We start from the raw sequence: 24,098 nt of genomic DNA, 5'->3' as shown, positions 1-24,098 counted from the left end.
GAGCTGTGTGGACGTTTCTGTGTTTGCAGTCCTGGCAGTGCAGCCTATGCTCTGAGGCTGGCTCGCTTTTGTGCATCTATTCAGCTCTCTCTATTGTGAGCAGCGGTGCTAATTGCAGCCTGAATGGTCTCAGCTAAATGTTTTGTGACAGTTTGAAAGCATGAAAGAAGAGAGGGGCGACAAGAAAAGGATTCCCTCTTTTTGTTTTGTTTTTCCTCCGTCCTAATGGCACAACGGAATGCTCTTGGCTTTAACCTTCAACTCCCATGCAACCCCATTCCCCTCCCTCACAAGAGAGAGTCTTCTCTCCGAATCAGGAATAGAGGTAGATATAAATAAAGCCTGGGTGAGGGAAGAGAGATCGGATACTGCCGAAGCCGAGTGGGACGAATGGGGCGGTCGCTCGCGTACTGAGCTGCAGCTACTTGGCAGCATTTCAAATATGAGCCTCAGAAGCCTCGCGAGCAGCAGACATATTGTAACAGGGATGGCCAGCGCTCTGCACACAGCTTAGGGCTTCTCTCAGGATGGTCGGGCGACATCTCTCTTCAGGTACTTTTCCACTTCTCTCCGACCCCACCCCCTCTATCCTCATAGTACAGTCTTCCGCGCACTGATAACAGGCATTTTCTTTGCTTTGCTTTGCTCTCTTCTGTACTGCTGCTGTTTGATTTGGAAGCAAAGCATTCAAATAACTGCAAATAAAATGCAAATCCCTGAAGCTATTGCATTGCTTGTTAGAGATTATTAGGGGGTAGAGGTTTGCTGTGCTTATCTGATAAGCTTTCTTTCACTAGACACTGTAAGATCTTGACGGCAGCTCTAAGCTTTTTTGGCTTCAGTTCAGATTTGATAAAATGGCGTCCTTTACTACGCAGTGACTTTTCAGAAGGACAGCATTTGTGTTGGAAAAAGACTATCTTTCATACACTCCCCCCCCTTTTTTTCTTATCTTTGGTTCAAAGGGGTTTTTGGTTTTGTTTTTTGCTGCGGTTGACAGAATGCCTGGTGTGCATGAGCGCTGCTGCTTTGCTCAGATCTGACACAGACTGAGTCTTTCCTGCGCATGCAAAGCCACACAAAAACAACAACAAGAGTTGAGCAAGTGCCAGGAGGCTGGGCAGCGTTTGCCAACTAATTAACACAACAGGATCCTGGTAGCCATATGTGGGCATTTGCATTGCATTCAAATTGGTTATCAGTGTGTCAAATTTAGAATGAACATTTTCTTTGAATGCAAAGTCTGTGATTGTAACCTGTCAGTCCAGCAGAGGGAGATGCTTGTGGTTGGGATAACCAAGGCTTTTTGGTGACAGCAGTTAAAGATGATGACTCCAAGCTAGGAGATGCATGTGAACCTGTACACACCGTTACTGGTGCATACGGTTTATATATGCATGTATACATATATGTATGATTTTTTTGTATTTTGTGACCATAGCTATAAAGCAGAATCCTTTTTTTTTTTTTTTTTTTTTGCAGTTTTGTGGAATTTAGTGTGTGTGTAATACTTCTCTTTCTGAGGTTTTTGCATCTATATTTGTATGATTTATTTATTTGTTTTAATTTTAGTACTACAAAAACAATTTGAGTACAGCATAAAAGTCCCTTGTTTTTTTTTTTTTTAAATGGAAATAATATACATTACATACATTCCATTGTATTAAATACTTTCTTTTTCTCCTTTTCCTTCTGTAGAGCTGCCCCCGCAAAGTGGCCTGACAGCGCATTATGAGAATATACCCCCCAGTCGCAGTGCCACTACAGCCTCTACTAACAGCTGCAGCAGCTGGGATCCACTGATTATTGACGAGCGCGATACGGAGGCTTGGCCATCAATTTCATGCAAAGAAAGCCACGTTCCTGCAGGATGCCCTTTGGACACTGAAAGTATCAGTGACATCAGCAGCATGAGCATGGCCACTGGAGCTGGCCAGCAAGGCCATTTCTCCGCCAATCACACAAGCAAAGCCAATGTCAGCCACTCAGGAGGCCTGCTCTCTAGTCAGGGTGGGGCCAGCAGAGGCTGGGGCTCTGGCCAATCTCCTGCCAGTGGAGAAGGGAAGAATGAAGTCTCCAGCACATCAGTGGGAGCCAGGGGTTGGGGCTCCTCTAACTTTAACTTGAACTTAAACCCTAATGCCAACCCCTCTGCCTGGCCAGTTCTGGGGCATGAAGGGTCTGGCATGGGTGGCGGCAGCTCAGGGGGAAGCAACCCTCCTCCTAATCTCTGTAGCCCACCGGGCACTCTGCCCAGCCAGGGCTCTAGCAACAGTGGCAGTATAGGTGGTCCCAATGGAAATTCTGCAAGTAATGGTGGCAGTGGCAATGGCAGTACCACATGGGGTAGTATTATGCCCAGTGACTCCTCAGAGCCACACTCCACCCCATCCACGAATGTGTCTTTCAGCTCTGAACCTCAGAACCTTAACACTGATGGACCAAATCACACTAAGCAGGAGCCCAGAAGTCCTGGTCACAGCCTGTCAAACTGGGGGGTTGGACCTCCAGGCATGGGCTCATTTGTTCAATCCCAAGGAGGATCCTCGCAGGTCAACGGGGATAGGGAACCTATTTGGGGTAATGGAGATGCCAAGTCTGGTGGTGGCTCAAAAGACTCTGATTGGGACTCAGGGCACTGGGTACAAGGAGGGGCCTCGGGCACTTCTGGCTGGGGACAAGCTGCCTCATCTGGTGACTGGGGTAAGCATTCCAACATTGACACCAAAGGATGGAATTCTTCAGGCTCTCCCACCCAAGAACAGCAGCTAAATTCTTGGGTCCGTGGGCCCAATGCCCCAGCTAGTGAGGGAAGTAGCGACAGCATGGAATGCCATCATCGCAGGAGGGATCGATCATCAAGAGATGAGACTTCTCCTATTCTGCCTGCCCAGGATATGGATCCTCGGGTTTTGTGCAACACAGGCTGGGGACAAACACCTGTGCGGCAGCATACTGCTTGGGAAACCGAAGAAGCTGCTCGCTCCAACCGCAAGAATGACATTGGAACTGAGGCCTGGGGCTCGTCTTCAAATGCAGCCAATGTAGGACCAACATCTAATTCTGGCAGTGCCAACCCAAACTCAGGCACTACATCCAGACCTGACTCTGGAGGCAAGAGTGAAGGCCCCTGCCCTAGTACTGGTGCTGCACCTGGATGGGGCACAGCAATGTCATCACCCCAGGCTGGCTCTGGTTGGGCAGATACAACCAGCAACAAGAAACCTTCAATTGGTCCTGGAGATTGGGGCAGCACCTCAGCTGGAGGCCCAGGAGGCAACCTGCAGAAAAGTGGTCAGACTTGGGGTTCGGAAGAGAAGTCTCCGACCTGGGAAGACAGTCACGCTAAAGCCAAACCACAGTGCTGGGTTGAGGGACCCAAATCTCACGGGTGGGGTAATGGACCTGGTGGAGAAAGTGGTTCTGGAGGAGAATGGGGTGAACCTGGAGATGGAAAGAAAAATGGTCCCTCCAGCTCTACCTGGGAGGGAGAGGGTACAGGCTTAAATGAGGGATCCAGAGGATGGACCAAGCCTTCTGCTGGAGTAGGAGGAAACTGGGGAGAAGCACAACGCCCCAGTGTGCCACCACAAGGATGGAATAACAAGCCTCAGGAGGGTACCAATGGCAATAGCACCAGTGGAAGCATGGGTTCTTGGGGAGGTCCTAGCTCGGTAAAGCAGAGTTGCTCTGGATGGAATGGAGGAAATGGTGGAGGTGTTAAACCTGACCACACTGGAGACCCCACTGGATGGGAGGAGCCCTCTCCACCCTCCATTCGCCGTAAGATGGAGATCGATGATGGTACCTCAGTTTGGGGTGACCCAAGCACTTACAACAAAACAGTCAATCTCTGGGACAGGAATAACCCTGGAATGCAAGGCAAACCAGGACCTAGCAATGCCAACAATGTACCCAACAACCATCATCATCATCCCCATCATAATCAGCCTCCCATACAATCCCACAACCATGGAGGGCCAAACTCAAACAATAATCACATTTCTCCTGATAACGCTGGCCCACATCAAACAGGGCCATCTCACAATAGAACAACCCACATGAATCCAGGTGAGAAACACAGCTTTTTACTTTTACCCTTTTAAATATAACTAGTTAACTAGATAGTAGTTATACTTTAGATTATGTTGTCATAAGTAAAATGTGAGTAATGCTGCAGTAATAGTGTTTGCATTCTGTCTATGAGTGAAGTTCAACATATTATTTGAGCCAGGATGCAGTGTGTAATTAGAGTTTGGCTGTCATCTGTGGGGAGTATCAGTAGGCCTCAGCAGGATACTTGGAACAGACCCGGCGCCCTCTGCTGTTTCTATGTAGATTTGCACTCCTTCTGCCAAAGCTGTATTTAACATGGCATCCTCAGATGTCCCCTGTGCCAAGAACTAAACAGACATTTAAAATTGCAGCATACTATTCCATTTAAGACAGAGGAGCTAATTTTTATTCCAATATGTTTTACAGTTACAGTTATAATTATGATGTTATTTGTCGAGGAAATATTGCAAAGTTGTTTTGCAAAAAAAAGTACAGGACATTAGCACAGTGCAAGTATACCAGTATAAGTAAAATTTAATGGTGTTTCAAAATATTACCTTAATTGTAATTTTCGGAATTGATTTGTTTAAAACTGTAAACATTTTTCAGATCTGACATTAGTGTTTTCATATTCTGTGTGCTTACGACAATAAAAGGAGTTGTCATAAATCTAAAGATCATTTTAGGAGATGTAAACAAAAACAATGGTCCCAATGTATTTTCTGTTTTACATTTTTCATTTCTTTAGCTGTCGAAAAAGAGCCACATATTGATAAATAATGTAATGACAGCTGATTTAACATTAAGTTACGATTGAATTGCCTCTTGTTACAGTTATGAAATCGTTTGATAACAAGCAGGAAATGTTCATGGGCCAATGACATGACCACATTGAAATGGTCTATATAAAGGTGTTGTCATATTATTAAAAATACCTAGGTTTACTTTGAAAATGGCAGAATATGATGATACGCTTTCCCCCTTATTTATTACATGAACTATTTATTAAATGATGCCCGTTTTATCATTGTTTAGCTATGTAGAAAAGGGTTGTGAAAACCCTGAATTTGTCCTGAAGTTTGCAGTATTCTTATGCAGGATGGGGAGAGATGACAAATGCCCATTCAAAACCTGAACCTTTATGGGGAGAGCCAGCAGCTCCTGCTGCAAGTGTGGACAATGGCACTTCAGCATGGGGCAAACCCCCAGGTAGCTGTGGCAGCTGGGGTGAAAACGGCCCTGAGGTCTATAGCCGAGGCAATGGACCCCCTGGATCTGCCCCCTGCAAACCTGGTTAGTTTCAATATTCTAATTGCTTTAAATTGTTATACAAGATTTTAAGGAATCGCATGCAATGATACTTTTTTTTTTATTTTGTATTTTTTTTTATTATGCATTAGTAATTTACAAATACAGCAAAAACAGGCAACAAGCAAAAATTCCAAAGATAATTAAAATAAAATAAAAAAAACAAAAAAAACAAAACAAAAGGAAGACATTCACAAGACGCCAAGAACAGATTCATAATAGCTTACAATAGACAGAGCTTTTACATTTTTTACAACTTTGAGAGACTTCTTTAACAGAATAATTTCGTTGACAAATATCTTGTATAAAGGAGGAGATTTTGAAAGTCGACATTTGTGGATGAAAAATTTACCATTTAAAATGATCAAATTAACAAAATTGTTAATTTGTTTATCACCATTTTCAAAATAAATAATTTCTTTTGCATTCAATGTTATCAACATATTATTTTTAGCAGAATAATCAGAAAAACAGTCCTTCCAAAATAATTGCACACTGACAATCAATGAATAAGTGACATAAGGATTCCTCACTGTTTTTACAAAATGAACATTCTTTCTCGATATCTAAAACTTTGGAAAGTAGCACATTGGTTGGGTATATTTTATGTAAAATCTTTAAATGAATTTTTCTTACTTTATTTAAAATGCAAAACACATGCAATGATACTGCTTTTGCGTTTGAGTGCTGAATGACATGGTGTCAGGTGCTAGTTATCAGAGCTTTGAATGTGTAACAACAGGGCCCCCTGTTGTTGCAAAAATGTACTGCAGGATTGCACAGGTTTTTCTAAATTAAGTAAAAGGGTTTGTTTCTGTTGTTTGTAAACCTGGGTAATTAAAAAAAAAAAGAATAAAAAAACTTTTTTTTTTCTCCAGCCCCCAAATCTATGCAAGATAGTTGGGGAGGTGGTGAGGACATGGGCCTGTCTGCAGGGCAATGGGAGCAGGATGAGGGTGACATGTGGAACAACACTGCGTCTCAGGAGAGCAACTCCTCCTGCAGCTCCTGGGGCAACCCACCGAAAAAGGGCCCACCAAAGGTAAATAATTTATACAATTTTTATATTTATATAATGGATTTATTCTGGTGTTCATCACAATTAGGCATGGTCTGGTATATGATTCTGACATTATGGTAACCTTGGATAAAAATATCATGGTTTCACGGTATTGTAATTACTGTTCTAAAATATATTCTTTTCTAATTGTCTGCATAAAAAGAAAATTATCCTCTGAACACAATATATAAACATTTCAAACATAGAAAAATTTGAAACAGAAACATTCGAAATATAGAAACATTTGAAACATTTTGGAACAGTAAACATGTCAGGCTAAATAATTTAAATCAATCATTGACTTCTGCTGTCTTCATTTGTTTAAAAAACACATTTCTTTACATTTACATTACATTCTTTACAATATTTACAATTTCTGTTAGAGATACTCTTTTCCTAAATAAATATTTTTTTAAATCTTACACATGTCTTAGGAACAGTATAACAAAAAGTTTTGGCTGTTTTATAACCTTGATTTTTCTCAACCGTTTTATACCTTGAAAACAGTTATTATCCTGTGCCTAATCACTAAACTGTACATGCTTCAGAAAGAGCTCATCTATCTCTCTTTTTTAAGGGAAAAGTCACAAACAAACAGGATGAAACCTGGATAATGAATCGTCTCATCAAGCAGTTGACTGACATGGGCTTCCCTGTGAGTACTGCTTATATTTCATTTAGTAGGATTTCTCCATCTGCATGTTTGACTGTTGTCCCTTTGCCTTTGTAGAGAGACCCTGCCGAAGAAGCTCTTAAGAGCAACAACATGAACTTGGATCAGGCCATGAGTACGTTTTATACCCCCAAAATCTTTCATTCTTTTAAGAACTTTAAGAACGTCTTTACTAGAATATTGTGTTTGTTGTGTTGTAGGCGCCCTGTTAGAGAAGAAGACGGAACTAGATAAAAGGGGGATGGGAATGTCTGACTACAACAACGGCCTAGTCAATAAACCAATGGGCTGTAGGCCTTCAGTCATCTCCAAAGAATCCTCCTCAGATCGACCCCCTTTCCTGGACAAGGTATATCCTTCTTATAATAAAACAGGTCCCACTTTATATTAAGTGGTCTTAACTAATATGTACTTGCATAGGAACTAATAGTTTGTTACAATGTACTTATTGTGTAAATGCATGTATTTACTGTGTACTTAGGCTTGAGTAAATACATGTATGCAATTACATCTGTAATTAACTTTTGTCATTACGTTTGTAAATACACTGTTGACCATCCCTTACACCTTAACCCACCCTTAAACCTACCCATGCCACCAAACCTGTCCCTAACCCAACCTCTATGCCACCTCAAAAGCACTACAAGTGTTCTCAAATACATTATAAACACAGTAAGGACATTGTATTTATTTTTTGATGTAAGTACATAGTAGTTAAGGACACTTAATATAAAGTGGGACCATAAAACAAAATCAGCTCATAATGCTTATTGCTTCTAAAAAACTTTGCGATGCAGTGCATTTTGTTTGTCTTTGATATTCAGTTTTTTTTTTTGCTCTTTGCTCTTCTTTAGGATGCTGGGCTAGCAGATGATGCCCAAACCTCACCGTTTATGCCTTCTCCGAGCCTGAAGCTCCCAATGGGTAGTGCTGCACTCCCTGGCCAGAGTCTAGGAGTTGCCATGCAAAACTTGAACAACAGACAGGTGAGTCTAAGGATCCATACTCCGTTTTTATAACTGTTCTTTTATCAGTCTGTGTATCTTTCATCTTTTCAATCTGATTTCAATTTGAAAATATTCAAACGTCAAATTTCTGCGTGCCTTCATGAAGTCAGATTCCCAATGAGATGTTTTGTGTGTGTTTCTGCAGATGCAGAGTGGAGTGTTTGGTAGTAGCGGAGCAGCACAAGCCCGGGCCCTGCAGCAGCAGCCTCCTCCCCAGCCGTCAGTGCCACCTCTCAACTCGTCCCAGCCTAGTCTACGCGCTCAAGTGCCTCAGTTTCTCAGCCCTCAGGTGTGCAAACGGGCTTAGCAATAAGTGGTTTTGTACACTGGGCTCACTTGGTATCAATATTAATATACCTTCCCCAATATCTCTGACAGGTTCAAGCACAGCTTTTACAGTTTGCAGCAAAAAACATTGGTCTCAACCCTGCACTTTTAACCTCACCAATAAACCCTCAGCATATGACCCTGTTGAACCAACTTTATCAGCTGCAACTGGTGTGTTCCAGTCTTTGGACATATTGTTGAGACTGTCATCTGTAAGTAAACTAAGATATTGTTTTTTTATGTGTAATGTAAATGTGGCACTTTTTGCAGGCGTACCAGCGTTTACAAATTCAGCAGCAGATGTTGCAGGCACAGCGCAGTGTTTCTGGCCCCATCCGACAGCAAGAGCAGCAAGTAAGTAATTCTATTAGTATCATCATGAAGAAGCTCTTAATGTTGATTCCCAGGGTTCCCACTGTCATGGAGTTTTTGGAATATCATGTATTTTTAAAGGTCCATTTCAGACATTGAAAGTCCAGGAATTGTTTTTAATATAATATAATATAATATAATATAATATAATATAATATAATATAATATAATATAATATAATATAATATAATATAATAATAAATATAAAATAATATACAGTGTAGTAAAAAGGTGTTTGCCCCTTACTGATTTATATTTTTGATGATCTGAAAATGTTTTTTTATATTAATCTGAAATTAAATTAAACAAAGTGTGTAAACACGCACAAAAGAAATTTAAAATAAGTAAGTAATCAAAACACCACTGTATCTATGTTTATAATTTTCTCTTGCTTCAGCAGCATTCTATTCCTTTGCACATTGCTCATCAACTTGTAGCCACTAACTTAAGTCAAATCGAGTCACTAGAGTGTACATGTTAACTACGCCAAACCTGTCAGGCAATATACATTTTAAGAGCTTTAACTTAAAAATCTACTTAAAAAGAGAAGACAAAAAAGTTAAGTGTAGTGTTTGTAAAAGTACTATCTAGCTTTCAAACATGGGAGAAGGAGCAATTCACAGCCACACAAACAGCCAGTGCTTCAGATTTTTAAAAAAAATGTTTAGGTAAATTATCTATTGTTGTTCTTACGGTTATTTACAAACCAACGCCATCTTAATAATATAGTTTTATTATAACAATGGGGACCCTGTGATTCTGACTTTTTTTTTTCGTCATTATCACTTTTAAATCTCAACTTGTTTAAGCTGTGGAGTGTAGTCTGATCACAAGCATGTTATCTTGCAGGTTGCACGTACAATCAATAACATGCAGCAACAGATCCAACAGCACCAGCGGCAGCTGGCTCAGGCTCTGCTGATGAAACAACAGCAGCAGCAGCCGCCCCCCTCACACCCAGGCCTGCATCCCAATGCAGGCAAATCAGCTCTGGACACATTTCCATCCCACCCCCAGGCCTCCAGCCTCTCTGTTTCCGACCTTCAGACCAAAGAGCCGCAGTCTTCTCCAAACTCCTTCTCACCCTACCCTATTTGTAAGTTACAAATCCTTTTATTGTGTTTTTCTGTTCAGTCAGTTTCAGTTCAGTCAGTTTCATTTTTTTTAAACCTGGAAAAGTCATATAAATGTTGCTTGTCTAGTTATTTTATGATTTTTTTATTTTACGTATTTCTCAAATCCAGTCATTGAAACCCACATCCTTAAAAGTTTTTTAAGTTTAAACCCCCTGCTTAACACACTAAGGTGTTTTGTGTATTTTCAGGGATCTGATCACAAGAGGTCAGTGCAGTTGCATTACAGTAGTGTCAGCCTAGTATTAATGTGTGACCATTTGGGTTTTTGTAAAGCCACTGCCCTCTTATATCATCATATTTTACATGACTTTTGTGTTTGTGCTCATTGCATTCAAATGTATTTAATGTGGGAAAGCTTTACTCAGTTATGAACGTTTTGGTATTTTATCTTACTTGCCAAATTCAACTGTTCAGAAGCGAGTTTAACCTCTCTCAATGCTTGCGAATGTGCTTTCTGTAGCTGGATTAAACCCTAACATGAATGTAAACTGCATGGAAGTGGGTGGCCTGTCCATTAAGGATTCTCCTCAGCCTCAGTCACGCCTGTCACAGTGGACACACCCAAACTCCATGGATAACCTCTCTGGCAACTCCTCCCCAATGGAGCCCAACTACAACAAGCATGGTACACTGCATTTCTTTATTATTAGTCAACCTGTTATGGCATAGTAGTTAATAGCAGACCATAAACTGATGAAATTCCTAATATTCTCTGTAATTTTTGCCTATGTTATACAGGTGCCATCTCTGCAGGCCCAAGTTTGGGTCCCCCTAGTAAACCACCACTAGATGACTCCTACAGTCCCTACAATCTGATTTCCAGCTCAGATTCTCCTGCCAGCCCTCTGGCACCTCACGATAGCTGGGGCCAGGGAAAGAATGCCAATGACAAGATCTCCAATGGGACCAATGTTAACTGGCCTCCAGGTGAATTAAGTATTAAGTCTGAAGTTAGAGAATTTGGATACTTGGTGAAATAGCTTAATCTTATTACACTGGGTTAAAACATATAATATATAAATATAAGTACCAGGTGACTGATAACTATAAATATTGAATTTTTAATACATTTTTGTAATGTTGATTAATAATTACTGGGGGTATCACTACATTTTTGTTTTACTTTTTTTGGCTGCTGAGAAAGTTCTCTAGTTTAGAAAGTTGCTATTTAATCACAAAGATAATCATACATTGTTATGTGTCCAAATACCGACTCTAATATCTCTTATATTAATCTGTTTTTAATAATATCCCTCAGAGTTTTGTCCAGGAGTGCCATGGAAAGGACTGCAGAATATTGACCCCGAGACAGACCCAAATGTGACCCCAGGGAGTGTTCCCAGCGGGCCCACCATCAACACCAATATTCAGGATGTGAACCGCTACCTGCTGAGGGACAGGAGTGGAGGTAAGAGGACCAACCATTTTCCCCCTTTAAAAATCAATCAAATTGATCAAAAATCTTCCTGTGACACTAGAGTCACACAAGCTGAAATAAATCTTGTAGCATCACAGTTAAATCATTTTAGATTTTCTGAAAGGGATTTATTTTGTATTATTGTTTTTTATTTTTATTTTCATAAACCACTTTTTCTACATGCATTATTTTTCTGATTTCCACGTTGAATTCTTGCCTGCTTGGGACACGTCGTAGGTTCCACCCCAACTTCCTCACAGGGCGAGGCTCTGCCTCCCTCCAGCGATTGGCCAGTCACTAGCTCTTTCAGTCTGTCCTCTCCCGAGGCAGACAGCACAGGTACAACTCCCAGATTCCCCTTCCTGCCCTGAAAACACTCCCAATCATACTCCTTTCTTACCACTTAGTGTTCAACCTAGCATGGGGCCCCAAACAGTGGTCAAACTCCTGTTTATCTAGTGCATCTGACTCCAGTGTGGCCCTTTCCCCCATAGAGAGCTCTGTCCCGCCTACATTCATCTGTATATCCCCTCAGTGGTGTTAGTCACACTCTGTCCCTTTGTGCGGCATGGTCACTGACTATATGTTATTTTTATGAGGTGGAAGTGGTGAGCGGACGTTCTTTTTTTTTTGAGAGGCATGAAATCTAATGTCACATATTGACCTGGAGCCTCTCTTTCCTGTTTGTGGTGGCGCCTCAGTGGCTATAACGGCTGTGAATTTACCTTTCACCAGTTTACTATGTCTAATGCTGAGGTGCAAAGGAAGTCATGTCTGTTAGCATTCTTTGTGTTTCCTGTTTCTTGCTTTTTTTTGACACATTCACATCTCTGATATACAGGCAAGCTGTCTGACATGAAGTCCACTTGGTCCCCGGGGCCCATCTCGCACACCCAGGCATCTCTATCTCATGAGCTTTGGAAAGTACCACAAGGGCCCCGCAACACGACAGCTCCCACACGGCCACCTCCAGGCCTGACCAACACCAAGCCCTCGTCCACATGGGGAGGAAACACACTTGGTCTGGTAGCTAGCTGGGGCGGCTCCTATTCCTCAGGTGTGTATGTGTGGAAGCTGCGGTTTAATAGCTGTCCGGATATATGCTTGTGCATCTATTCTTAGGCAAACATGTAGGCGTATCTAAACAGCAGTTGAATTTTCAGTTGACTTTGTGGGTGTGATGGGGTGAGGATTAAGACGGTTTGAGCACTTGTGATCACGGGCTCTGATGGCGTAGCAAACGTGGTGTTTTGTGGTCTCACATATGTTAGTCAACATTTCCATGCTGTTGCTTGATCATACTTCCTTGACATTTAACTGAAGCACAGTTGTTTACTAGACTTCTTGCCATTGGAAAATGATATGTTTAAACAATCCAACAATGCAAATCTTTTACTTACTCTCATGTTTCTCCAAACTAGGGGCTAAATGACTTTTGAATTGTTTTTTTGTTTTTTTTTCATTAAAGTCTAATTAACGTTGACTAGCCACTAGTGACGTCATCAGTATTGTTTTGCAACATGCCACTATTTGCAGAAAAATGCTGTCTGACAGCTCATTAACACTGACTAATCTTGCAGAATAAATGCAGTCAACACACTCAACACTGGATGGTTAACTAGCAATGTAACAGTAACACTGACTAATCTAATTTATCAGTGGTCGCCACACCGCCAACTTATCCAGCATAGGTTTTACGCAGCGGATGCCCTTCTAGCCACAACCAAACACTGGGAATCACCCATACTCTCTTGCATTTACACACATAGACTACGACCAATTTAGCTTATTCAGTTCACCTGTACCGCATGTCTTTGGACTGTGGGGGTAACCGGAGCACCTGGAGGAAACCCACACCAATACAGAGAGAACATGCAAACTCCACACAGAAATGCCAACTGACCCAGTCGGGGCTTGAACCAGACACCCTTCTTGTTGCACCACCATGATGCCCTTCCTTAACAGCATTACTTGCAAAAGACAAAAGTTAAACTGTTCTCTTTGCTTAACTGTTCCATTCCGTGCTGATCCTGTCCTGTCAGTAAGGAAGCAGTTAAATTTTTTTTATTGTGGTGCTGATAAAGGAACTCTTTTGAATGTAATACATATTTGTCAGTTGCTGCCTTGGTAACACAAGTGTAATGTAAACAATTCAGTTCAGTTTATGTTTATTTCTATAGCGCTTTTACAATGTAGATTGTGTCAAAGCAGGTTAACTGTCAGTCCAGTGATTTGGATGTTGTTTTGGAGCTCTTTTTTATGGAGCTAATAATATGCCAAAACAATCTGAATTTAAATTGTGCTAATTTAAATTATTGACAATTGTAATTTAATAAATCTGAATTTTTATATGCTGTTAAAATTGTTTTTATTTAATTTAAATTTCTTATTTTGAAATTCATAACTTGAATATTGAACATCTGAAATTTAAGACAACTGAATTTCAACATCAAATTCAAAATTCAGGAATTTAAAACCAGAAATTCAGATTGTGAAATTCAGATTTAGCAGAAGGTAGGTCAGAGGTGATCAACAAGGAAGAGTAGACGATCATCGAAAACTAAGCATTTTGGCCAATCACTGCGTGAGTTTACTGGTGTATGTGAGGCTCAGTACGACACAATTCTTCTGCAAACTGACTATCAGGGGTCAGCTTTTTTTAGTAGTTTGTGTTATAAATAAAACATGCTTCAGTTAACCAAATTCATTTATTTAATTCAATCACATCGTCTAATCTTCCCTGTAGATCCCCCTGACCTACTTTCTGAATCTGAATTTAACAATATGAATTTCTGGTTTTAAATTTTAGGATATTGAATTTGATGTTTTCAATTTCTTGAAATTTTAAAACTGTATTTTTACAAACTGGATATCTGCAATCTATGAATTCAGAACACAAACAATTTGAAGTTTAAAATCACGCCTATAAAAAAAGTCAGCCTATAAAAGTTAAGTTGTCTTAAATTTCTGATGTTCAATATTCTAGTTATGAAATTCAAATTAAGAAACTCAAATTGAAAACATTTTTAATAGATAAAAATTCAGATTTATTAAATTCCAATAATTCAAATGAACACAATTTAAATTCGGATTGTTTTGGCATATTATTAGCTCCATACTTTTTTCTGATACTTATTTCAGTGAATAACTAGAAGTAATTAAATAAATAGCAGATTTCTGTCCAGCCAGCTATGGAGAAACTGATATTCACACACTCAGACTCTCTACAAGTTCAGAATGGTTGTCTAATATTGCATAGAATGATACACAAGCTATATACAGTAGTTTGCCTCACCTGTTTATTATTTATATACACAAGTTTATTCACAAAATGTTCCAGTGTCAATGCTTTGCTGAAGACAACAACAAATCACAATACTTTTCCAGCATGAACAAGATTGGCAGGCATCTGCTTTATAGTATATATCCTTGGGGCGATGTAACTGGCTAACATTTGTGTTACAATTCAAAGTGTTTTCTGAAATTACCCAGCAGGCCCCTGACCAGTCCTCATGTTTATGTCAAAAGTCACATGATCTATGCAGTGCAACTAGTCGACATCAATCAAAGAGCATGATGGCAGAGCATTAAAGTTGACCTGTAGATCAGTAAACCAGTCTCTGCAACCCCTACTATAAAACCCAATGCCGCTGTTTTCCTTAACGAAAAAGGGATTGGTAGCCAGTAGTTTCTTAACACACGAAAAATAGAGTGAAAGAATATTAAAGTTCTGGGTATCAAAACACAGTTGGGTGCTTCATGGTTAAATTTGATATGTTACTGTGGTATAAATGTTTTAAGCATTCTTTCTCTCTCCAAGTAGGTACCACATGGAGTACAGACAGCTCCAGCAGGAGCACTAGCTGGCTGGTTTTGAGAAACCTCACACCTCAGGTATCGTTAAGGCTACTGTTAAGTAGTTAAGTTATTATCTTCATTCTTGGTTAATCGTGTACATTGTTATATTTCTGCTCTTTCTCTTCTGTGTTGTTTAGATTGATGGTTCAACACTCCGAACACTGTGCATGCAGCACGGCCCGCTCATCACATTCCATCTCAACCTGACACAGGGCAATGCTGTGGTCCGCTACAGTTCTAAAGAGGAGGCTGCCAAAGCCCAGAAATCCCTACACATGTGCGTCAATCTTTCCATCATTGTTTTTAAGCGGTTGTTCTCAGCTGTATGATCGCTGTATGATCTCTAAATGCTTTGCTTTCAGGTGTGTTCTGGGAAACACCACTATACTGGCAGAGTTTGCTGGAGAAGAGGAGGTGAACCGCTTCTTTGCACAGGGTCAGTCCCTAACACCCACCACCAGCTGGCAGGCCAACCCTGGCACCAATCAAACACGGCTGGGAGGCGGAGGGACGGCGGCCACGCACCCCATCGGCCACTGGAATAGCAGTAGTCTGGGAGGAGGAGGGGCCGGGACGGGGTCCGGCGGAAAGGCGAGCAACGAGCTGCTGTGGGGGGGTGTACCGCAGTACTCCAGCCTGTGGGGGCCACCCAGCGCTGAGGATGGCCGAGTTGTCGGCAGCCCCACCCCAATCAATACGCTGCTTCCTGGAGACCTGCTGAGCGGAGAGTCCATGTGAGAGTGCCAAGCGCTCGACCCCCTACGGCAGCGAAATATGAAACTTCACGAGCAAAAACCAAGCAAATCATTTGGCGATAATCAGCGTCAGTGGAACTGTGAAAACCAAGAGACAGGAGGCTGAGGCCACACTTGCATTAAGGCTGCTGACCTTCTTCCTTTTGTTTTTGTTTTGCGTCTTTTCATTGGTGTTCATTTGGCTTGGGTTGCAGTATTCTACAGACTTCTTACGAAGAATAGTGACTAAAAGAGAAGTGAACCTTTAATAACTGAAACCAGTGTGAAAGTGTATTTTACTATAAACTGATGAGACAAGCTGCCATTTTTTGAATTCCTCTGGCACGAGCACATCCTGTCAGTCCAATCACAGCATATCGGCCTGTCCCAGAAGATACGTGTCATTCCAAACCAACCCGCCCCACTCTCTGTGTTTTGGACTGGATCCATGGCGTTTTTTCAGTTGTCATTTGGATTGTTTGGATTAATTAACAGCACTAAACTTTAGCCTTAACTGCTGATCAGTCCCGCTCCACTCCAACTCTGAAGAAACTCATTTTGAGAATTGCACATTTTCTCATTTCTGAGCCAGGACTGTCAATGGGTTTGATCTCATTTACACATTTGTCCTTCCTGTTTCCCTCGGTTGCCATCCTGTCCTTGTTACTCTGGAAAGGACGGACAGGTATCTGACCCCTCTGCACATTTATTCTTGAGCTGAGAGAACACGTTGAGGACTACACAAACCACTGCTCATGAAAAACTGTACAGACAAACTGCTCTCTCTTTTCCATTTTCCTAAGCAACCTCATTCTATCAAAAGATATAAGCCCTCGTTGTTGTTTGTCTGACGTGCAATATATGCCACAGACTCTTCCGTCCATCTGTACGCAGTGCTTTTTTTTTGCCGGCTACCGGTAGGAGCTTGCTTGGGGACGGGGGAAATCAAAGACTTGTCTCCTGCCGTGTCCACCAAGCGTGGGACTGAACAGAAGAGGACTCTCTCAGTGTGTAAGCCCATGGTGATGAAACATTCACAAGCACTTCCTCTACACACACTCAAGGACAATGTGTGACTACAGGGGCAACAGGGGCTTCAAACCAAATAAGAGGTGTTTTCTTGTAACCCAGTAGACAAAGTGCATTTTTTTGTTGTTGTTGTTGTTGTATTTGGTACAAAAGTATGGAAGGAAGAAGGCGTGGTTTCTTCATAGCACTTAGCAAGAGCATCAAGCTCCGACTTCAATGCCAACAAATTACACTTGGATGTGTGAAACTGACAAAAAGCAACGATGAAAAGCAATCTACCGAACTTCTCCTCCATGCTCCTTTTTGAACTCTAAACGGATTTTGCCGTTTCTTTTCTTCTTCTTTGTCGTCTTCTTTCCACGGTCTCTCGACTTTGAAATCAGACATTTCGAAAATGGTAGCAAAGGATGTCTGATGAGGATAAAACACCACAACAAGACTGAACGTTCATGTTTTTTTTTTTTTTTTCTTGGAGATGATATATATCAAAGTAAATATCACTGTTACAGTACTCCAAAATCATTAGCCTTTTTGTCTGGAGCTGATAGACATGTAATGTTTCTAATGGATTCAGTGGGGCCCCCTGCCCTGGCGGCCCTGCCTACCTGTATGATAAGTGTGGCCATTGAGTGCCTATCTGCTGTGGCACCTCAGGTGCCCACGCTCTGACTTTTGACCCGCTGTGCCAGGCCGGCGCACCAGATGCCAGAACGGACCCACCTGGGACGGAGCAGTGGCTCCATCAGACCTGGCCAATCAGTACGTACTACTACTGCGCCAGCACTCGACCTCGTCTCAACTTCACTCTCATAGACTCTTTTTCTCCCTCTCATGCAAAGATCACTTTAGCTGGAAGTGGACAGGTTCGTTTTATGTACTTTTTTGGGTTTTTCCCTTCTGGAATTGCCAGTGTTCTTTTTATTTTGTCTGTTTGTTTGGTCAACATTGCTGTTGTTATCTTCATTGCTGTTGTTGTTGATGTTAAATCATCATTTTGCGCTTTTTTTGTTTTTCGGTTTGTGAGTGTGTGTGTGTGTGTGTATGCGTGTATGTGTGTGTGTCAATGCAGTGGTCTCTATGGTAGCTGCTCTCACCAGCCCCTCTTACTGCGCATATGCAGAAACACTCTGACTAAGAGGCACACCTCAGTGTAAACGCCGACAATCGGCGTTGGCGATTGATATGAAATCACTCGTAGTGACGGAAATGGGTTGTTTTTTCTAAGACTGAACGCAAAGAAGAGTAGTTTGATGGTGCTCAGTTTGTCTTCTGCCTCTCCTCTGCACTTTCTTTCTGCCACAGTCCTGCCAGGCCACACGCTCACACTGGTGCTTTCGACAAAGGGCAGGCAGAGTACACTACTTTACCTGGTCGCCTCTTCTCACAGTAATAAACGCAAAACGATAATGGAGACTCGGCTCTCCACTTCTATGCAAAAGACAGGCCGAGAGGTGCAGTTCACGGCCTTCAGCTTCAGCTTCAGTCTGTAGTTCTCTCCAAGCCCACTCTTCAGCCCACCAGTTCATTGTGAGAAGGCAGCTTCCTTCCAGCGTGGCTTAAAGTAAGAAAGCGGCCCGCTTCGTTTGAACAGATGACCAGGCCCTCACTGTTTACTCTCTGAATGATCTCTTACATTATGTACACGCAGTCTCAGGGCAGCCTCAGAGAACCCCAAACTGTTGTATCATTATGAGGAGGGCGCAAATGTGTGTTACTGCATTATCTTTCAATATGCTAAATACGTGGCCGAGTGGACTTGGAGAAGATTCACAGGAAGTCCCTTGTACCTAATCTTATCGTTGACTTAACTTAGATGTGAATCTATTCGAGCGGGACTCCGTATTTCTTGAAATTTGATTTGTAAAGAGCACATGGAGACGGAGAGGTAGAATGCAGCTCGGCACCAAGACAGACGGGTAGCACCTTGTCCCAGGTATCAAATATGTAGGCCTGGGAGGACTGCTGAGAATTAAACAGGGAATCCAGAATGTTTAGGTGCACTGTAGATGGTTCGCATTTGGGTACATCTTTTTTTTTTAAACCAAAAAAGGTTTATGTCTCGTTGTGATTATTGTTGTTACAAAAGGAAACTTTAATTCTGTAGTACACTTTTGACTGAAGTGCTTCTCTCTGCAAGCCTTTTGACGCCCCAATGTGGCGGACAGATGACTCTGGGGTTGCTGTATTGATGGTATTAAATTCTGTCCCGAAACGGTGCAGATTATTTTTTATTTTTCGTCTTTTAACAGGTCCAGGTCCGATTGGACCTATTGTATCAGGAGACCTGGGGCACACGCCAGTTGATACCAAGTCTTATAAAGGGGGGGAATCTCCTTTCTGGTAGATTTTTCTTTTCTCTTTCGTTTGTTTTGTTTTTAACTTCACACTCGAGTGACACTAGCAACAATCACTATTGCCTGTTTTTGAAGATATATATATACATATATATTTTTAACTGCCTTTCTCTAAGCTGTACTCGAGACCACAGATTGAAGAAAAAAAAAAAAAAAAACGTCCAAAACTTGTTTAAAATCCAGAGGAATGCCTGGCTGACTAGCTGGCTAGCTAACAAGTGCCCAGTCCTCCATTGTGGGCATACTAGGTCTTATCTATAGGACTAATGTACCCCAGCTCCATGAGAACGACTCAGATGCAACTTTGTGCAGATCGTACAAAATATGATGAGCTCTAAGAAACACAAATCCTCTTTCTTAGGGCCGTGGCTAGAATATGCACATGCTGGTTGATATACATGTACATCTGAAATCCTGTGTATGTATATGTAACTGGTTCTTTTGTTTGATTTTTACTTTGTTTTAAGGCCCCCCGTTTTCTTCTCTCCATGAATTTACCTAGAAGATAAGAAGCATAAACATATCAAAATTATACAAATAAAAAAAAAACTAACACACAAATACTTGAATCAAAAGAAGCGCCAATAATGTAATGTGAAAATTTTTTGTAATAATTTTGTCATTCATACACTTCCAAGCTTTTTGATAACATGGGTTCAAACTGAACAACAACAAAAAAAAAAAACTTATTTAAAAAAAATTATTAAAAAAATGTACAAAAAAACAAATACGGGAAAAAAAAAAGCAAAACGACATCGGTTGTATGTGAGTGTTTGCACAAGATTGCGTGTACTGTATGACGGATGAATGCGATCGTCTGAGTGGACTCGAACCAATGTATGCTAGTGATAACAGTGAATATGTTTGCGCCTTTTATGTTGCATTTTAAGCATCTTAGACTTTTTGTCTTTCTTTTGTTGGCTAGTCAGAAATATATTCAGATGTGTATTGTTCTTGTATTTGTTATTAGCTTTGTTATTAGAGTTGCACTGAGTGTCTGCTTCCCCTCATTCAGCTAATCGTACAGCATATTAAAGTACTAAGGGGACAAGGTGACAATTCATGTGTTAATGTTTACTCAAGGACTTATTGAGAAAAATAACAAGTGTGTTTTTTTTATCTGTAATACGATTATCTACCTTATAGTGGCTTTTATTGTGGAATAATCCATGAGAAAGAAATGGATTATTTTGAGTATTGCACCATTTTTGTTTTCAGATTATAAACAGAAGAGAAAAAAATGCAAAATACTAACAAAAAAAAGAAGAAGAAGTATATAAATATAAAATGTGGGGAAAATCTTTTCGAAGAACTGTGGCCATAGATCGATGTAGAGGGATTCCTCATGTTACGCCGTAATGAGCTGGATAGACATCTGGAGAAGAGTTTCTTACAAGACTCATTTCAGAGGTGCCTACCTTTCTGGTTTGCTTATTATTATTATTTTGGTTGTTGTCTTTTAATTTTGATTTCTGTTTTAGTTCTTTGCTCACTTTCTATGTGCAAGGCCACCAACAGTTTACAAGCATTTCATGTTTTTCTGAAGTTCAAGGAATGAAATTTTGCGATGGGATTGTAGTGTGAAGAAAAAAACAATTCTAAAGGACAAACTTCCATCAACTGAATAACAAAAACACTTTACAGAATGAAGATTATTGTGCTACTTGCAGAACTCTGGGATTGATCAGTGTTGTCATGTTTGTGTTTGTTTTGTTTTGTTATGTTGGCAATGTTAGGTTCCTAGAATATCAAAGCCTGTACTTTTTTTTTTTGGAAAGCAAAAAAAAAAAAAATTCCTTTTTTGAAAAAAAGAGAAAAGAAGACATAATTGTTCACTATCTTGCACACACAAAAAAGTGGATCATGTCTCAGGAAGGCAAGGGTTCCAGAGTACCTACTCCACGCCATTTAATGTTTGTTTTTAGAGAAAGAGGATAACAGGAAAAAAAGAAAAGAAAAAAACAGAAGCACTGAAGGTTATGGATTTCAGAAGAAGAAAAAACCTTTGTTTCTAAATCCGTAGCAGTTACGTATTTACCAAATAATGAACTCTTAATGAACTTTAAAAAATGGAGTGCTTTATATATAAATCTATATATTGAAATTGCTTTACATTTTAAACAAAATGATCAATGATTTTGATTGTTCAAATGACGGTGAAAGAACATACAGGTGCTGTATGTTTGAATCTTTATTGTATTTTCTTAACATGAGGTCCCTTCCTGTTGAAATCAGGACCATTGTGCATTACTATTTCTTTCCTCTTTGTCATTCTGTCTCTTGTTGGCGGGTATTACATAATGAGAATCGAAAGCGAGGGGTTTGGGGCAGGGGTTCTGTATCAATCTGATCGATTTAAAGAGATAAACGAAACAAGCTGGTTCATAAGGATCATGATCTATGCACAAGGGGGGGTGGGGTTCTTAAAGCCTCTGTGACCCATCTCTCATTGGGATTAGAGGGAATTTCTTTTCTTTTCTGTGTGTCTCATTTTGCTCTGTCGTCTCCCTCCCCCACCGACCCCATCTTATTTCCCATGTTTCTTACATACAGTACATCGCCATGCTGTGTATTCCTAAACCAATGAACGTCTCATTCTAAAGCACTGTGGGGGTTTTTTTGTAGCCCATGACTTTCAAGGTTGTTGTTTCGTGTGAATGAGCGCGTGAGCGTGTGTGTTATACTGAATGAGTGTGGATGGAGAAATTGGGTTGCTTTGCCTTTTGATTTTAAATGTTAAGGAAAATGTATGTACTGAGATTTTGAGAAGTCAGTGGCTTTTAATGTTTGTTTCTCTCTTTACTCTCTCCTCATAGAATGTGATTGTTGACATGCACAGAAAAAAAATGTTTTGAACTATGGAGCTTCTTTCAAATTAATAAATTGCATTTTTGTTCTTGGCTGTAAAGAATCGGTTTTGGTCATTGCTGGTCAACTTGTTGTGTTGAATACTTAAAGTAGGTAGTTAAAAGGAACACCACTTCTTTTTTTTTTTTTCTTTTTTTTTTTTTTTTTACAACTTCCCTGCAAGTTTAACTGTCGCGTTATCCCTTTTTTTATTTATTCAGCCAATTTCTTGCTCTGGCGGGAGCACTTTTTAGCTTAGCATAGCATAAATCATTGAAACGCATTAGACCAGTAGCGTATTACTCAATGTTAATGTTCCTATTTAAAGCTTGACCCTTATGTAGTTGCATCAGGTGATAGAAAATTTAACTATGCTTTCGTTCTGGCCCAATATCCAAGGGACTTTGCTGCCGCACCATGGCTGCAGTGATGTTACTGTTGCCTTGAGACTATTTTCAGATGCATCATAATATCATTGCACCTGCTACCATATAACAGCAGTAGATTTCTTTGTTTTGTATGTCAGGATGAGAGAATAGGTAAATTTTTTATTTTATTTTTTTCTTTATTTTTAGCTAATAATCTAATTCAATTTTGATTTCAAATGGTAAAATCCAATTGTTTAACTCTAAGGCGGTCGTAAAATTGAACTATTTCAAAAAATATTAAAGAAAGAAAGAAAGAAAGATGTTGTGATGTAAAGCAGAATAACTTTCAGAAAAAATCTAACTAGTATGAGAAGTTTTCGTATTTCCAAAAAATATTAGTGTGCCTTTAAGATCAGACAAACGGATACGGTGAAAAAAATGATTTCTGCAAAACTGTTGCAAACAATTTATTTGTGTTAAATTTAAACAAACTAATTAAGTTCAGTTATATTTAACTTTGTTTACATTTAACACAATTAAATAGTTTATAACCAATTAACGTAAAAAAATTGTAAATCCAACAAATCATCTTTGAATATTTTTTTCAGTGTGTAGATAGATAGATAGACAGACACAGACAGATTTCATTTTCATCTTCGAATTCATCTATTATGTCACTAATCTACATCTTACAAGGTGTTTCTTCTACCTAAGTTAGGTCAAGGTGCAAGATCCTGTAGATCAAGTCACCACTGAAATGCAAAATACAATTATAATAATAGTTTTTACTGCGGTCTTCAGCTTCCAATGTAAGGTAAAGTGATGGAAATGTCCTCCTTGGTGTTTTATCCTTCTGTCTTTGTCATCCCTCAAAATGGCCAAGGTTCTGTCCTGAACTCTTGTAAACTCACCATAATGACTGATATCCATTATAAGGTAATGTGTGGAACCACACAGATAGTTTCCCACACAGACTTCTGAGTAATGGCAGTCCAGCATTCACTCCTCCTCATGTGTAGCCACATACACATCCAGTTGTTCTTGAATAAATATAGTGATTTAATGAATTTTAATAACATGTCTATATTTCACATTATACATTACATTCAATTACACACTTCAGCGTTACAAGATTTCATGAATTGTTTCGTTATTTTCCAAGAGGCAGGTAAAAGTGTTTAAAAAGAAAAAAAAATCAAAACTTCAGTGTATTTCTGAAATTTAGTTGCAATTTTTATTTATTTTTTTATTTTTTACTGCTGTGCATCTGTGTTGCATCAAGTCAGTCAACTTCTGAATCTCAAAAACATGTATGCCAGCCTCAAAAAAACTGTCCCACATTTTTTTGAATATTGCTAATTTAAAATTGGGTTGAGATCAGGAGATTGTGCTGGCCACTCCATAATGTCAACCCTATTTACATTGCTGAACAATTAATGATACTACGATGTTTTTTGACAGAATAAACACATTTGCTTTTTAAACTCCACATTGCTATTATTTTCAACACCACCTTTTCAAAGCAATAAACAATTATTTAGAAGAAGCAGCA

At 40.0% G+C, this 24,098-nt stretch overlaps 1 protein-coding gene across 12 annotated transcripts in view; it reads left to right on the top strand.

The window, feature by feature from the left end:
* Window positions 1-20,474, top strand: part of tnrc6c1 (trinucleotide repeat containing adaptor 6C1) — a 77,778-nt gene extending 57,304 nt beyond the window's left edge. For 2 of the 12 annotated variants that reach the window (XM_087244761.1, XM_087244757.1), the window contains 19 exons: window positions 1,699-4,071; window positions 5,155-5,349; window positions 6,243-6,406; window positions 7,002-7,079; window positions 7,155-7,212; window positions 7,298-7,446; window positions 7,952-8,083; window positions 8,250-8,393; window positions 8,483-8,602; window positions 8,702-8,785; window positions 9,653-9,899; window positions 10,400-10,564; window positions 10,678-10,866; window positions 11,198-11,347; window positions 11,594-11,695; window positions 12,198-12,413; window positions 15,180-15,250; window positions 15,352-15,491; window positions 15,577-20,474. In XM_087244761.1, the coding sequence (XP_087100887.1) occupies window positions 1,699-4,071; window positions 5,155-5,349; window positions 6,243-6,406; window positions 7,002-7,079; window positions 7,155-7,212; window positions 7,298-7,446; window positions 7,952-8,083; window positions 8,250-8,393; window positions 8,483-8,602; window positions 8,702-8,785; window positions 9,653-9,899; window positions 10,400-10,564; window positions 10,678-10,866; window positions 11,198-11,347; window positions 11,594-11,695; window positions 12,198-12,413; window positions 15,180-15,250; window positions 15,352-15,491; window positions 15,577-15,952 (5,153 nt within the window). In that variant the 3' untranslated portion in view covers window positions 15,953-20,474. Of the gene's footprint in view, window positions 1-478; window positions 553-1,698; window positions 4,072-5,154; window positions 5,350-6,242; window positions 6,407-7,001; window positions 7,080-7,154; window positions 7,213-7,297; window positions 7,447-7,951; window positions 8,084-8,249; window positions 8,394-8,482; window positions 8,603-8,701; window positions 8,786-9,652; window positions 9,900-10,399; window positions 10,565-10,677; window positions 10,867-11,197; window positions 11,348-11,593; window positions 11,696-12,197; window positions 12,414-15,176; window positions 15,251-15,351; window positions 15,492-15,576 lie in introns of those variants that run through there. The other 10 variants (XM_087244760.1, XM_087244756.1, XM_087244765.1 and 7 more) reach the window with 7 other exon arrangements.
* Window positions 20,475-24,098: the final 3,624 nt, after the last annotated feature.

This window comes from Danio rerio, chromosome 3 (genome assembly GCF_052040795.2).
Source record: "Danio rerio strain M-AB ecotype USA chromosome 3, GRCz13ab, whole genome shotgun sequence".
NCBI lineage: Eukaryota > Metazoa > Chordata > Actinopteri > Cypriniformes > Danionidae > Danio > Danio rerio.
Note: the sequence above shows the minus strand (reverse complement) of the source record. Positions and strands in the feature narration are given on the sequence as shown.